At 46.2% G+C, this 16,758-nt stretch overlaps 1 protein-coding gene across 1 annotated transcript in view; it reads left to right on the top strand.

Moving 5' to 3' along the window:
* Window positions 1-7,942: 7,942 nt before the first annotated feature.
* The window catches only part of SPG21 (SPG21 abhydrolase domain containing, maspardin), a gene marked incomplete in the record, with an annotated part of 46,655 nt that continues 37,839 nt past the window's right edge, over window positions 7,943-16,758 (top strand). Inside the window, 1 exon segment of the mRNA XM_073618347.1 lies at window positions 7,943-8,078. Coding sequence (XP_073474448.1) covers window positions 7,994-8,078 — 85 coding nt within the window.

Consider the following 16,758-nt stretch of genomic DNA (forward strand, 5'->3'; position numbering starts at 1 on the left):
TCAAGCCGCTGCGTGCCCCCGGGGGCGCGCATCGCAGCGATCGTTGTTGCGGTGTGTCAGTCTGACACACCGCAGCACCAATCTGGGTAAAGAATCTCTGACGGAGACTCTTTACCACGTGATTAGCTGTGTCCAAACACGGCTGATCACAGTGTAAACAGGAAGAGCTGTTGATTGGCTTTTTTCCTCACTTGCGTCTGTCAGACGCGAGTAGAGAAGAGCCAATCACCTGCTCCTCTGAAGGGGGGGTCTGCGCTGATTGATTATCAGCACAGCCCCCCAAGGATGCCCACACTGGACCACCAGGGACACCACCAGGACCACCAGGGATGTCACCACCAGGTATGCCACCCTAGACCACCAGGGATGCCAATCAGTGCCCACAATGGATGCCAATCAGTGCCCACAATGGGCATCACTGATTGGCAGGCATTATTGTTTGGCACTGATTGACATTCATCCGTACCATCAATTAGTGTACATCTGTGCCACCTATCAGTGCCCATCTGTGCCGCCTATCAGTGCCCATCTGTGCCTCCTATCAGTGCCCATCCGTGCCGCCTTTCAGTGCCCATCAGTGCCACCTATGTGTACCCATCAGTGCTGCATATCAGTGCCACCTATCAGTGCCCATCAGTGCCACCTCATCAGTGCCACCTCATTGGTGCCAGCTCATCGATGCCCATCAGTGCCGCCTTATCAGTGCCCGTCAGTGCAGCCCCATTAGTGCCCATCAGTGAAGAAGAAAACTTACTTATTTAGAACGTTTTGTAGCAGAAACAAAAAAAAACATTTTTTTTTCAAAATTTTCGGTCTTTTTTTTATTTGTTTAGCAGAAAATAAAAATCCCAGAGGTGATCAAATACCACCAAAAGAAAGCTCTATGTGTGGGAACAAAATGATAAAAATTTAGTTTGAGTACAGTGTTGTATGACCGCGCAATTGTTATTCAAAGTGCAACATCGCTGAAAGCTGAAAATTGGTCTGGGCAGAAAGGTGTATAAGTGCCCTGTATTGAAGTGGTTAAAAACACTGTAAACACACTGTATATAGCTGGTTGCTAAGGAGGGGACCGGGAAGCTGGCTGCGGCGTCCTTAACAGCCGATGAGTTATCAGCTGTCAGCGGGAAGCAGTGGGAGAAGGCGGCAGCGGGAGAAGATGGCAGGGGGAGAAGACGGCGGCGGGAGAAGATGGCAGCGGGAGAAGACGGCAGCAGGAGAAGATGGCAGGGGGAGAAGATGGCAGCGGGAGAAGACGGCAGTGGCAGAAGATGGCTCGGGGAGAAGACGGCTTGGATCTATTTCTTTAATTAAAGCGGAGTTCCACCCAAATTTTGAACAATATCTGTATGTATTCTCTTCCTTGCCTAGATGCTGACATGCCGTTTAAAAAAATTGAAATTGCCGTAATTACCTTTTATTTTTCTATTCTTTGCACTTCCTGGTTCTCCTCCCGTGGGAGTAGGCGTGTTTCTAGCCTCTCCCAGACTCCTGGGAGCTAGTCTCAGGCTTCCCAGGATGCCACTGAGCATGTGCGGGAACGAGCGGTGAATGCTGGGAGCACAGCATTCACCACATCCAGGAAATAAATGCTTGTGGGCTTCAAATGCCCACAATGAAGATGGAAACCGCCTGCAGTGAATAATATAAGTTATTCTTTCCGACGAAATCTGACACAGGCGGACATATTACACACAATATGTGAGTATGTAATGCTGAGAAGAAAAGTTTGTGAATGAACTAAAAAAAAAAAAAAAACGATAGATAGGTGGACCCCCGCTTTAAGGACTTTTGTTTTTTTTTACATTTCACTGCTTTTTGGGGTGAATAGGTAGGGGTATGATGTACCCGATACCCATTCACATGGGGGGGGCTGGGATCTGGGGCCCCCCTTGTTAAAGGTGGCTTCCAGATTCCGATAAGCCCTCCGCCCGCAGACCCCGACAACCACCGGCCAGGGTTGTCAGGAAGAGGCTTTTGTCCTCATCAACATGGGGGTCAGGTGCTTTGGGGGGGCAGAGCCCATCTCCCTCATGTTGAGAGCATGCGGCCTGGTATGGTTCAGGAGGGGGTGGGCTGCTCGCTGGTCCCCTCCCTTTCCTGACTTGCTGTGCGACATGCTCGCGATTTTTTTTTTCGCCATTTGTTTTATACATTCAGCTGATGACTCATTGGTTGTTAAGACTGTGGCGCTCAGCTTCCTGGCCCCCTCCTTAGCAACCAACTATATACAGTGTTTTAAACAGAAAAATAAAAAATGCAAAACACATCAAAAATCGCATCTCAAACAAAAACATTTTTGGTGCGATTCCATTGAAGTCTATTACACAAAAAAAGGGGAAAAAAAGTCCCCAACCCTTTTCAAAAATGCACCGGCTGCAAAACGCATTTTAAATGGACAGTAGTGTGTTTCTGCAAACTGCACTAAAAAACGCATAGGTGTGAACCTAGGGTAAGTCACGGCGCTACTTTGAGGTTGGAGTAGTAGGCGAGATACACTCCTATTTCAAATTTGATGTCTGTGCTTGTGGAGGATATCAGGGCAAGTAAAGACCCGTACTCACGATCAGAAAATCAGGAGTAAAATTTTGTCCGATGAACGATCTGCCGATTTTCGGATCGTCAGTACGGGGCTTTCGACAGCCGATTCCAAATTTTCGGATGACAAAAACTGGATGTGCAGGCTATAAAATGTTTGTGTTATGTAAACACAACGTCTGATTTTCATTTAATTAGTGTAGTTTTCGTCTGAAAAAATTTGTAAGAGCAAGACTTCGCATTCTCAGAACACATACAAAACCATTCAACACATTACATTACGTCTGAAGTTGAATTTGGTTGGAAGACTTTCGATACGAGACTAGCATGCAACAAAAAACTGACGAAAATTCGTCCGATAATCTAATCGTGTGTACCCGGCATTAAAATGGGCTCAGGTGTGTTCGGATCTAACCCGCCAGGAAGCCGACACTGCACACCGCCAATCATAGGCAGCCTATGATTGGCGGTGTGCAGTGACAGCTTCCTGGCAGGTTTGAGCTGAACACACCCAAGCCCATTGCTAATTGCAAGGAAACCGAGGGACGAAGATGAATATTGGGCTTAAGGCTCCATTCACACTAGCGCGTTTTTTGATGCATTTTGCATTTTGCAGAAATGCATGGGAATTTTTTAACATGGGTTCCTATGGAACATGTTCACATCAATGCCTTTTTGTTTCTCTGCATTTTTGGAAAGGGTCGGGGACTTTTTTTCATGCAAAAAGCAGCGTTTTGCATGTAATGGATTTCAATGGACAAGCATCAAAAACGCAAGTGCACCGTTTTTGCAGCGTTTTTGCCGTTTTTATTTATTTATTTATTTATTTTTAATTTTTAAAAAAATTTTTTTTTTTAGACTGTAAAAAAAAAACTGTAAAAAAAAAAAAAAAACGCAAAACGCAAATCGCGGCAAAAAACGCCGCAAAAACGCCGCAAAAACGCTGCTCAAAAACGTGGCAAACATGAAAAAAAAACCTCCAAAAACGCTCAAAAGCAACATGCATAGGTGTGAATCGAGCCTAAAGGAGAACATGGACGCCATAGACTGGTATGTGTTTTATTTATTTTTTACATACAGAGGCAATGACCAAGTACTAGAAATATATATATGTAGCGCTGGTAGATTTATGATCTACCATCTGATAGGTAAATTTAGTGAATTGCTCGTTATAGGAAGTTAGATTTGCCTCTGTTCCAGCTTGGCTGATGTTGCGTGTGGTTCCACATTGTGCCGGTGGGTGTCGTTGTCACCATGGGCGGGTGTTGGAAAAGCAACGTGTTAAAGCGGATGAGTGCTCCTCTGTCCCGGAGACAACTCAGTGGAGGTGGTCCTCCGAGTTGCATTCTGGGAGAGGGTATTTATGGGACAGATGCCATGTTTAGGGGTTCGTTTCAGCCACCTGCTGGCCCTCCTGGCCCACAGGTATGTGTTAGAGTACCACCTCGTGGTCCTCCGTTCCGGAGGCCCGCGTCACTGCAGCGCGTGGGTGGGCCCAGAAGCCTGTCTGGGGCCTACCACAGCAGCAGAGGAATGGTCATGAGCTGTCTATCCAGAGTGAAGAAGCTGGACAATTGAGGAGATCCCAGGGGAGGACCCCTCATGGAAGGATCAGGCAGAGTGCTGGTCTGGAGAGGCGCCTGGTGACTCGGTTGGAGGACGTATCCTAAAGTAATCCTACCGCATAGTACTGCCGGGTTGGCTTAGAGGTCCAAGTACTGTGTCTGACATTGATCGCGAACCAATACATCCTGTGGCAGAGGATCGTACGGGTTTATTTCAAGCAAGTCTGTGGCAGAGACTTTTGTTCCTGCTACGTACTAGCTGCTAGGCAAGTGAGAGAGGCCTATCCAGGCGAGCAAAGATCGTGTCCCACAAAAAGGGGATTGCATTCAATTACAGTATTCAACTTCAAAGATGTTCTAAAGTAACCAAAGGAAAGGTATTTGAGCTTCCCTGCAGCTTCCCTCCTGCCTCTTTCCTGCTACTTCCTTCGTTACTTGGTTCAATAAAGCATTGAAAACGTACTCAAGTGTTGGTGCTTATATCCTCCAGAGGTAAACTCAACGGAATCCTAGACCCGGTGCCTGTGAAACAGAGGTATCGAGAGTGAAGGTAACAGCCCGCTTAAACCAGCAGCTCCACCGAGAGTGAGACCCGGTTCACACAGGGGCAACACGACAGGCGACCTGCAAACGACTTCCGCGGCGACTTGCAAAACGACTTCTGTATAGAAGTCTATGCAAGTCGCCCCAAGTCGCCCCCAAAGTCGTACAGGAACCTTTTTCTAAGTCGGAGCCATTTGCGTCGCTCCGATTAGAACGGTTCCATTGTACAGAACGGGAGGCGACTTGTCAGGCGACTAGGTCGCCTGACAAGTCGTCCCTGTGTGAATGGGCTCTTAGTGCTACATGTGGGGGCGTCGTCCGGGATTTGTTGACCATCAATACTCGCAACCCAGAGAGGTGTTTCACCGGGAGTTTATGGTGAGAGCTGGACTTTGTCAATTTTTCAGGAAGAGAAGTGGTTAAAAGTTGCAGGACTTTATTTCTGAATGCGTAGGCGGCGGGCTCCAGTAAAAGCCCAGGAGCTACGTGATCAGAAGAACAAGTGGGAGGAGCCTACCCTACTTGATACCGCGTGGGACGCGTGTGTGTGTTTGGCGCCAGAGAAGAAGAGAGGCCTCGTGATCGTGCTGAGAAGATCAGAGTGTGGCCATGTCTTTTTCAGCGATGCAGCCAATTATGGGACCGAGAATGTTCCCTGCAAGCACTGTGTCGAGTATTGTACTGACCGGAACCCCGCTTACGGACACTGGTGTTCGTCTGAAGCTGCAGGGGAGGTTTGTTCTGTATACCTCAGGAGATATTGAGGGACTGGGCATGATCTGCCACCGATGTGAAGGACTGGACGTACATCTCCGTCTATTTGGCCGATGTCCGCAATGTGGAGAGTATTTGTTTGTGGTGGAGCAACCTACCATGTCGCCCCGTGCTTATCGAATGGATTGGGAAACAGGTATCGCCACAGTAGAAGCTGCTACTACTACGGAGAGAGAACGGCAGGCCACCACTTTGCCTGTTGTTGCCGAGAAAGTTCCGGAGAGAGACATTGCTGTTGCTGTCTCATCGGCGGACATTGCTTTGAATTCTGTGTCCACCATGCCTGTTTCTGTTGTACCTGTTCAGAGGAAGGTGGGATATGTGAAGGCTTCCCGCGGCCGTGGCCGAGGCCTACCCCAAAGACTACCCGAACCGGAGCCAACAAAGTCCACGACGGTACCAGGTAAGCAGCTGATGGGGAATAATTATATGACTATGTGGTGCCGCGCTAATCCTGGGTGAATTAGCTGAGTAACTAAAATATAATAAAATAAGGATGTGCAATTAGAGATATAGTACCAATTAAAGGGTGATAATATCAGCCATGAAGGCACTCTCAATAAATAAGGCAGCAGCTCTGAGTAGTGAAAATAATAATAAACATCTGTGATAATAATAATAGATAGCTATATCTCATCAGTGTGCATAAGCAAATAACAATAATATAAAGGGTGTCGCTAATAAATAATCAGTGAATAAATCGCATCATGTCCATAGATAAATTAACAGTAATATACAATGACAATTAATAATAATAAAGTGCATATTGCAATCTAAAGTGACTCATAATGTAAATCAACCATGCAACACATAAAGTGACATATGTGCAACAGTGTAATCACAAACAGTAATATAGTGTCCAAAATTGAGCGAGTGTTGTAACGTAAAAGCTAATAAATATAGTGTGATTAAAATATCCTAACATGCACGGTAATAATAGTGTGAAGAGTATCAGCAAAAAAGTCCTTCTTTTTAAACGTGGTAGCAGCATCCTAGCATGCAACAGTAACAGTGCCGTGCTCAAGGTAGATCACAGGGTGCACATCTTCGTGTCTAAACACATATGTGAGAAGTGGCCCCTTACCTTAGGGTAATAGGGCAAACGCATTGACCAAAAATCTTTTTTGGGGGGGTCCACCTATAGATGTAGAACGTTATCCACACGGTCCTAATCACAGGGGGTAAGTCCCTCGATGGTAAGGAGGATAAAGACAAGGGGAGTCCCAATAGTGTAATATAGTTTTAACCAGCAGCTTTTTATTAAGTAAAACAGGGTACTCACATAGAACAACATAAAAACGATCCTATCTCCAACGAGCGGCGAGCTCGTTGACCTCTCGCAGCATGTACAGCCTGTCCCGTTTTGGGACGGGACAGGCTGTACATGCTGCGTAATCTTACTGCATAGTACTGCCGGGTTGGCTTAGAGGTCCAAGTACTGTGTCTGACATTCATCACGAACCAATACATCCTGTGGCAGAGGATCGTACGGGTTTATTTCAAGCAAGTCTGTGGCAGAGACTTTTGTTTGTGCTACGTACTGGCTGCTAGGCAAGTGAGAGAGGCCTATCCAGGCGAGCAAAGAGTGTGTCCCACAAAAAGGGGATTGCATTCAATTACAGTATTTAAAGTGGAGTTCCACCCACTTTTACAACTCTTCAGCATCCCTCACTAAACTGTGCACTGTAAACAAATTGGATATTTTTTTATATTTTTTCTCAGCACCTACTGTATATCTGCTGTATTCATTTTTCACTTCCTCCTCCCTGGCCGCGGCCCATCGCATTATTTCCTGTTTGCAATGCCTTCTGGGAAGGGGCGGCAACTTCCTCTGACACTGCCGTTGCTATGGAAACCTGACCTGAAACCTATTACACTGCTTGTGCTGCACTGAGCATGTGCGGGATCCAGGAAGAAATACAGTCTGGCTTCAGATGCCCACACTTAAGATGGTCACGGCCTGCTGTAAGTTTATAAAATAACAAACTACTGCTATAAACAAAATAGACCTTAGTTTACAGACTAACTTTACTAGAATACATTAAGCTTGTGTATTATAGTGGTATTTTTATTTAAAACGTATAATTTCGGCCGGAACACCACTTTAACTTCAAAGGATGTTCTAAAGAAACCTAAGGAAAGGTATTTGAGCTTCCCTGCAGTTCTCCTCCTGCCTCTTTCCTGCTACTTCCTTCGTTACTTGGTTCAATAAAGCATTGAAAACGTACTCAAGTGTTGGTGCTTTTATCGTCCAGAGGTAAACTCAACGGGAACCTAGACCCGGTGAAACAGAGGTATCGAGAGTGAAGGTAGCAGCCCGCTTAAACCAGCAGCTCCACCGAGAGTTAGTGCTACATATATAGATATATACTTTATTATCATAAGAATAATTTTATTCAGGTAGGGTGGGGAGATCAGGAAAGGAGCACACAACATTGGATACACATGGAGACTGAGCATAACAGGAAGTGGAGAACATTCTGGTTTCCATGGCGACGTTTCAAGCAACGCAGCCAGGAAGTAAATCTCTCTCATGTGACAGGACGCTCCGCCCACCCCTCAGCCCCGGTCATATGATCGTGACGTCAGGCGGCCCGGTTGAGCAAGCGGGTGGTGGAGGTGTGAGAGGAGCGGAGAGGGAGCTCCGGAGCCCGGGAGGTAAATTGTGGGGAGAGCGTCCTCCTGTGTGTATACAGTGTGAGCTGTGGATGTGAGGGGGGTGATGGGCTCACCAGTCCTACTGATAGGTCAGCTCAGGGGGCTCATTCATATAAGGTGCCCATAATGTGCGTATGCTACACATGCTGCATTGTAAAAAACAGCTTTTCTTTTTTTTTTAACTTTATTGAACCTGACGCCACATTCCTTCCCTGCACATTGAGGTGCACTATGGCGTAATGCAACGTGCTGCATAAACGGTCTCCATGTCCTACGTTTTTAGCACTGTTTTGGAAAGCGGATTGTTGTGTCTATACTAGCGGTCGACCGAGTATAGTATTTTTTTTTTTTTTTCTGGCCGCCTATCAGGCCGATATCAGGTACTGTACATCACGTTGCCTGCCGCCCCGGTGTAACTTGCCCCCCCCCGTCGCCTGCCGCCATGGTGCGGCTTCGGCTTGCCCCCCCCCCCCCCGTCGCCTGCCGCCATGGTGCGGCTTGCCCCCCCTCGTCGCCTGCCGCCATGGTGCGGCTTGCCCCCCCTCGTCGCCTGCCGCCATGGTGCGGCTTGCCCCCCCCCCCCCCGTCGCCTGCCGCCCTGCTGCGGCTTGCCCCCCCCCCCCCGTCGCCTGCCGCCCTGATGCGGCTTGCCCCCCCCCCCCGTCGAGTGGGTAAACATGCGGGCGTTGAGAAATGACGTAACTATATCTCTGCTCGCCTGAGCCTTTGCGGCCCTGCTGTAGGGGCGGAACAGCGGTGATGCGAGGCGGGCAGTGAGCGATGTCCTTTCTCTGCTGCCCCACTGCAGCGGGGACAGGGGGCGGAGGTTGGACCAATATCGGTACATTTCTGTCCAATACCGATAATTTAAAAAAAAAAAATTAATATCATCTGCACCGATAATCGGTCAACCCCCCCCCATAGGCAAGGGTGAAGGGCTTCTGGGTCCCCTTTTCATCTGTAACCGCAACGTGGTGAAGAGGCATTGTGTCATTGGTTGCTAGGGTGCATGCGGCTGAGCTGTACGGTGTCATTGGTTGTTGCAAGCAATGACACTGGCCTGGCCCCAAGCAGTGCAGGTGTCAGAGCCATACAGCATCATTGGTGGTTATGGTGCTCCATTACAGCCAATGACTCAGTTTAGCTGCACAGCTTTATTGGTTGTTAGAATGCAAGTAGCTGAGGTTGCTAGGGTGCAAGTAACAGAGCTGTACACCATCTCCTCCTCCTCGAAACCCCCCCCCCCGCTTTTTTTTTTTTTTAAATGGTGCGCCATATGAACCAGTGACAATGGCTAAGCGTCCTATTAGCCAATGCTATATGTCTTTGGTTGCTAGGGTGCAAGTAGCAGAGCTGTACATCATCATTCGTTGTTACGGTGCACCAGTTCAACCAGTGACGCTGTCTGGCCCAGCTACACCAGCGTCCTTTCAGCCAAAGTCATTGGATGCTGATGGCTGGGCTGCACAGTGTCATTGGTTGCTGTGATGCTGGTGGCTGGGCTGCACGGTGTCATTGGTTGGCAGGGTGAAGGCAGCTGTGCAGCATGCTTGATTGTTGTCGTGGACCATAAAAACCAATGACACCGTCTGGCCCAGCCATCACCAGTGTCCTAGCAACCAATGATGTTATGTGTCATTGGTTGCTAGGATGCTGGCAGCTGGCCCACACAGCATCGTTGGTTGCTAGTGTGCAGGTAGCTGAGTTGTACAACATCATTGCATCATTGGTTATTATGGTGCACATTAGCAATCAAGGACAATGTCTGGCCCAGCTGCCACCACTCTCATCCTAGCAACCAGTATTGCTAGGTGTCATTCGTTGCTGGGATATTGGCAGCTGGGCTGCACAGCATCGATCGAGTGCACAATAAGAAACGGTGAACCTCTTATGTGTCATTGGTTGCTAGGATGTTGGCAGCTGTCCCACACAGCATTGTTGGTTAGTGTGCAGGTAGCTGAGCAGTATAGCATCACTGATTGTGATGGTGCACCATAACAACCAATGACTCTGTCTGGCACAGCCACCACCAGCATCCTAGCAGCCAAAGACGCTATGTGTGATTGTTTGCTAGGACACCGGCCACTAGGCCACATGGTGTCATTGGTTGTTAGGGGGCATGCAGCTGAGCTGTGTAGCATCATTGGTTGTTGCAAACAATAATATTGTGGCCTGACTACCAGCATCTCAGGAACCAATAACACTATGGGGTAGATTTACTAAAACCGGAGCACTCAGAATCTGGTTCAGCTGTGCATGGTAGCCAAAGTGAGCCTGATTTTGCACACTCCAGCTTTTAGTACATAAACCCCTTCCTATGTGTTGGTTGCTAGGCTGCAGACAGCTGGGCTGTACAGCATCATTGGTAGTTATGATGCACCCTAGCAACCAGTATTGCTGTGTGTCATTGGTTGCTAGGATATTTGCAGCTGGGCTGCACAGCATTAGTTGTTTGAGTGCACAATAAGAACCAGTGAACCGCTTATGTGTCATTGGTTGCTAGGGTGCAGACCGCAGAGCTTTTAAAGCATCATTGATTTTTATGGTGCACCTTAACAACTGGTGATGCTGTCTGGCCTTAGGCACCACCATCATCCTAGCAGCCAATGATGCATTGTGTCATTGGTTGCTAGGACGCAGGTAGCTGAACCATACAGCATCGTTGTTATGGTGCGTTCTGGAATTGTACTACGTTGCTATGCAGTGGCGATGTATTAAAGTGCTTGTATACCGGCACATGGGGGGGGGGGGGGGGGGGACACAAAAAACCCTCTAAGGCAAAGGCATAATGAGCTAGTATGCACCGCATACTAGCTCATTATGAAATACTCACCTTAGAACGAGGTTCCCGTATCACATCCCGGTCCACACCAAGGGAGCTGACATTTTGCCCTCACCGTTTCTTCTGGGTTCGCGGCTCCAGCGCTGTCAGTGGCTGGAGCCGCAATGACGTCACTTTTGCGCATGCGCAGGTTTTCTTTCCGGCAGCGTCTGCCGGGCTTTCGCTGCGCATGCACCGCGGACCTCAGTGGCTGCATGCAAAGTGAATATCTCCTAAACCCTACAGGTTAAAAAAAGGGTATACAACCACTTTAACCACCTCAATACTGGGCACTTTCACCCCCTTCCTGCCCAGGCCATTTTTCAGTTTTCAGCGCTGTCGCACTTTGAATGACAATTGCGCGGTCATGTTACACTGCACCCTAATGAAATTTTTATCATATTTTTTTTTTTCCCACAAATAGAGCTTTCTTTTGGTGGTATTTGATCACCTCTGCGGTTTTTATTTATTGCGCTATAAACAAAAGAAGAGGGACAATTTTGAAAAAACACAATTTTTTTAAACTTTTTGCTGTAATAAATATCCAATTTTTTTTTTAAACTAATTATTTCCTCAGTTTAAGCCGATATGTATATTTCTACATATTTTTGGTAAAAAAAAATTGCGATAAGCATATATTGATTGGTTTGCACAAAAGTTATAGCGTCTACAAAATAGGGGATAGATTTATAGCATTTTTATTTATTTTTTTTTTACTAGTAATGGCGGCGATCTGCGATTTTTATTGTGACTGTGATATTGCAGCGGACATATCGGACACTTTTGACACATTTTTGGGACCATTCACATTTATACAACAATCCGTGCTATAAAAATGCATTGATTACTGTGTAAATGTGACTGGCAGGGAAGGGATTAACACTAGGGGGCGATCGAGGGGTTAATGTGTGTCCTAGGGAGGTGATTCTAACTGTGGCGGGAGGGGACTGACTGGGGGAGGGGACCGATCGGTGTCCCTATGTACAAGGGACACACCATCGGTCTCCTCTCTGACAGGACGTGGATCTGTGTTTTACATACACAGATCCACGGTCCTGCTCTGTTACCCGGCAATCGCGGGTGCCCGGCGGACATCGTCATGGTTACTGTGAAATTGTGTGAATGCCTCAATGCAGTGCATGTTATCTCAGCTTGCAGAACTTGGATTTATTGAATGAGTTTACCAAAAATGTAAATAAATAGTGTAGAATATACAGCCTCATGCTACACAACTAAGCTTCTTTTCATGCTGAATAAACTAAATTAATGTTTCTTAAATAGAAAGCTATCTTTAGATAGATTTTTACTCCAAAAGCATTTTATTAACCACATCAATACCGGGCACTTTCGCCCCCTTCCTTCCCAGGCCAATTTTCAGCTTTCAGCGCTGTCACACTTTCAATGACAATTGCGCGGTTGTGCTACGCTTTACCCAAATGAAATTTTTATCATTTTGTTCGCACAAATAGAGCTTTCTTTTGGTGGTATTTATTCACGACTCCGTTTTTTATTTTTTGCGATATAAGCGGAAATTTGGGGGAAAAAAAACATTTTCTTCTTTGTGTTGTGCTACATGTTTTTGGTCAAAAAAATTCCGTTAAGTGTATAATAACTGGTTCGTGTGAACACTGACAGATGTACGCAAATGATCATGTATGGATGTGCGCAGGTGATCACGGACATATGTGTGCAGATAATCATTGGGACATGTGATTTTAGTGGGACATATGTGGGGGACAGGTGTTTTGGGGACATGTGTGGTGACACTAGGTTGGTGATCAGTGTGTAAAAAAAAAAAAAAAAAAAAAAAAAAAAAAAATTCGTACTCAATGATCAGCAGCCGGCTGCAGCGATCCGCTCTCCTCTCCTCACTGACAACTTCTGTGTGAGGAGAGCCGATTGCCTAGCAACCGGTTCTGTGTTTACATCACATGACGGCTGTGATTGGACACGGCCGTCATGTGATCAGTAGGGCCAATCACAGAGCCCTCCTGCCGATCAGAGAGGCGCCGTGTCCGTGAGACACGAGCGCATCGGGTTTGAGCTGCTGCGTGGGCACGATCCCGCGAGACGTTCCTGAACGTCCACTCAGGAGAGAGCGCCCATCCGGCCGTTTATGTACATTGGCCGGGTGGGAAGTAGTTTAGAATAAATTTGATAAAAAATCAAAAAAATCTGATTATAAAAAAAAAAAAAAAAAAAAAAAAATCTTTTTTTTTTTTTTATCCACCCTGGATTCTTGTCAGTAAAGAAACATCCCCTTACACACAGTGTGTGAGAACAGCAGTGTGGTCACCTGTAAACTGGGCGGCACAGTGGTGTAGTGGTAGCACTCTCGCCTAGCAGTAAGAAGGGTCGCTGGTTCGAATCCCAACCACGACACTACCTGCCTGGAGTTTGCATGTTCTCCCTGTGTCTGTGTGGGTTTCCTCCGGGTACTGCCTGGAGTTTGCATGTTCTCCCTGTGTCTGTGTGGGTTTCCTCCGGGTACTCCCGTTTCCTCCCACACTCCAAAGACATGCTGGGAGGTTAATTGGCTTCTGTCTAAATTGGCCCTAGTATGTATGAATGACCTTAGATTGTAAGCTGATGTGAATGTACAATGTATATGTAAAGCGCTGCGTAAATTGACGGCGCTATATAAGTACCTGAAATAAATAATAAATATAAATCGATTGGAGACACTGCTGCGGGTACATGCAGCGACTCTTACTGCTCCTGTCTGCATTGGTGCACCCTCTTGCCTATTCTTAGTTTGGAATTGTGACAGGAGTCACTTTGGGTGGGGGGTTTGTGGAACTCAGCTTACCTTGGAGAGCTTTGGAGACTCCGTGTCCAGCTCCCCTGGCCCCTCTTATGTGTAAATCACCCTGCGTCCATTAGGGGCACAGGGTGACTGAGAACCCCACTATGATCTGCGCTATTTAGACACACTGTACAGCCACACTAGAATGTTGTATATATTGTGTGTTGTCTCATGCTGTTGTGGACTCTTTGAATGGTCTGAAAAAGAGAAAATATCCAGTGAGCGGCAGTTGTGTGGAGGAAAATGCCTTGTTGATGTCAGAGGAGAATGGGCAGACTGGTTCCAGATAATAGAAAGGCAACATTAACTCAAATAACCACCCGTTGCACCCAAGGTATGCAGAATACCATCTCTGAACACACAACACATTGGACCTTGAAGTAGATGGGCTACAGCAGCAGAAGACCACACCGGGTGCCACTCCTGTCAACTAAGAACAGGAAACTGAGGCTACAATTCGCACAGGATCACCAAAATTGCACAATAGAAGATTGGAAATATGTTGCCTGGTCTGATGACTCTGGATTTCAGCTGTGACATTCAGATGGTGGGGTCAGAATTTGGCGCATGGATCCATCCTGCCTTGTATCACTGATTCAGGCTGGGGGTGTAATGGTGGGGGGGATATTTTCTTGGCACACTTTGGACCCCTTAGTACCAATTGCGCATCGTTTAAACCCCACGGCCTCCCTGAGTATTGTTGCTGATCATGTCCATCCCTTTATGACTACAGTGTCCCCATCTTCTGATGGCTCCTTCCAGCAGGATAATGCACCATGTCACAAAGCTCCAATCATCTCACCACTGGACAATGAGGTCCCTGTACTCCAACCAATGGTCTCCACACTCATCCAATAGAGCACCTTTGGCATGTGGTGGAACGGGAGATTGGCATCATGGATGTGCAGCCAACAAATCTGCAGCAACTGTGTGATGTTATCATGTCACTATGGAGCAAAATCTCTGAGGAATGTTTCCAACACCTTGTTGAATCTATTCCATGAAGAATGAAGGCCAAAGGGGGTCCAACCCGGTACTAGCAAGGTGTTCTTAGAAGTGTTAATTTACTTTCCATGATGTTAATTGATAAAAATAAACAGAAGAGAACTCCAAATCAATCTTTGGTGTGACGCCCTTTGCTTTCAAACCAACATCAATTCTTCTAGGTAGACTTGCACACAGTTTTTCAACAAATTCGGCAGGTAGGTTGTTCCAAACATCTTTGAGAACTAAGCACAGATCTTCTGTGGATGTCGGCTGCCTCAAATCCTTCTGTCTCTTCATGTCATCCCAGACAGACTCCATGATGATGAGATCAGGGCTCTGTGGGGGCTAAACCATCACTTTCCTTGTTCTTCTTTACACTGAAGATAGCTCGTAATAATATTGGCTGTATGTTTGGGGTAGTTTTTCTGCTACAGAATATATTTGGAGCCAATCACATGCCTCCCTGATGGTATGGCATGATGGCTAAGTATCTGCCCGTATTTCTCAGCATTGAGGACACCATTGATCCTGACCAAATCTCCAACTCCATTTGCAGGACTGCAGCCCCAGACTTACAAGGAACCTCCACCATGCTTCACAGTTGGCTGCAGATGCTCATTATTGTACCGCTGTCCAGCCCTTCCCCCAAAAAACTGCCTTCTTCTACAGCCAAATATTTCACATTTTGACTCCTCATTCCAGAGCACCTGCTGCCATTTTTCTGCACCCCAGTTCTTTTGTTTCCCAGTTCTTTTGTTTTCCTGCATAGTTGAGTATCTGAGCCTTGTTTCCACAGTCTATGCATGAAAACCTAGTACCTGGGGTTTCCCATGTTTACATCCCAGAATTCTGGGACACCAAGTCACTATGCCCTGTGAGTAGGCACTGCTGTGTCACACATTTCGCAGAGCCTACCTTCTGACCTACCGAGGTGCTGGGAGGAGGCCTGTCAGGAGGCGGAGTCAGTACAGAAATCACTGCTTGCAGACAGCAAGGTACCATGGGATATGTAGTCCTTAGAAATGGAGGGGAAGCTGCAAAGCATGCTGGGATTCAAGGGAGTTGTGGAAAGAGACGGATAGCAAACAGGCAGCACTCCCAACATGAAGGGCAACTTTTCAAGGAAGCTTATATTGGATTGTCAAATATAACGATTGTATTATTGTTATATAATGAAAGTGTGTGCTGTGACCAGAGATTTCCTGTTAACTCTGCTCATTTTGTGGCCGTTTGATAAGTGGTGGAACCCCTTGTGTTGTAGCCATGTGCTTTAGTAGAACGCCTCTCGAACATTTTATCACTTCTGCATTTAACTTCCTGTTGTGACCATAGTAGGCTGCCTTCTGTGCTCATTCTTGCTTTACATATGCAGCTCTTATTAGATTTTTTTTAATGAGTGGCCTGCAATTAATTATATTCAAAGACAAAGAGCCCAATGCATATAAAATGGTGAAATTCTGCCTTGTGTGGTTGTATCTTTTACATAACTAAAGTGTTTTTTTTTTTTTTTTTTTCTTATCCACTTACTGACCAGGCCTTATCTGTAACTTTTTGTTTACAAGTTTTAACCTCTTCACCCCCTGAAAGGATTTTCCCCCTTAATGACCGGGCCATTTTTTGCGATACGGCACTGCGTCACTGTAACTGACAATTGCGCGGTCGTGCGACGTTGCACCCAAACAAAATTTGAAGTTTTTTTTCCCACAAATAGAGCTTTCTTTTGGAGGTATTTGATCACCTATGCGGTTTTTATTTTTTGCGCTATAAACAAACAAAAAAACAACTTAAAAAATAAGCAAGATTTTTTTTACTTTGTGCTATAATATCCCCCAAAAAATATAAAAAAAACAAATTTCTTAGTTTAGGCCGATATGTATTCTTGTGCATATTTTTGGTAAAAAAAAAGTCACTAAGCGTATATTGATTGGTTTGCGCAAAAGTTGTAGCGTCTGCAAAATAGGGGATAGATTTATGGCATTTAAATTAAAAATTTTTATTTTTTTATTTTTTTTTTTTTTTACTAGTAATGGCAACGATCAGTGATTTTTATTGGGACTGCGACGGAT

Source organism: Aquarana catesbeiana, linkage group LG03 (genome assembly GCF_042186555.1).
Source record: "Aquarana catesbeiana isolate 2022-GZ linkage group LG03, ASM4218655v1, whole genome shotgun sequence".
NCBI classification, from domain to species: domain Eukaryota; kingdom Metazoa; phylum Chordata; class Amphibia; order Anura; family Ranidae; genus Aquarana; species Aquarana catesbeiana.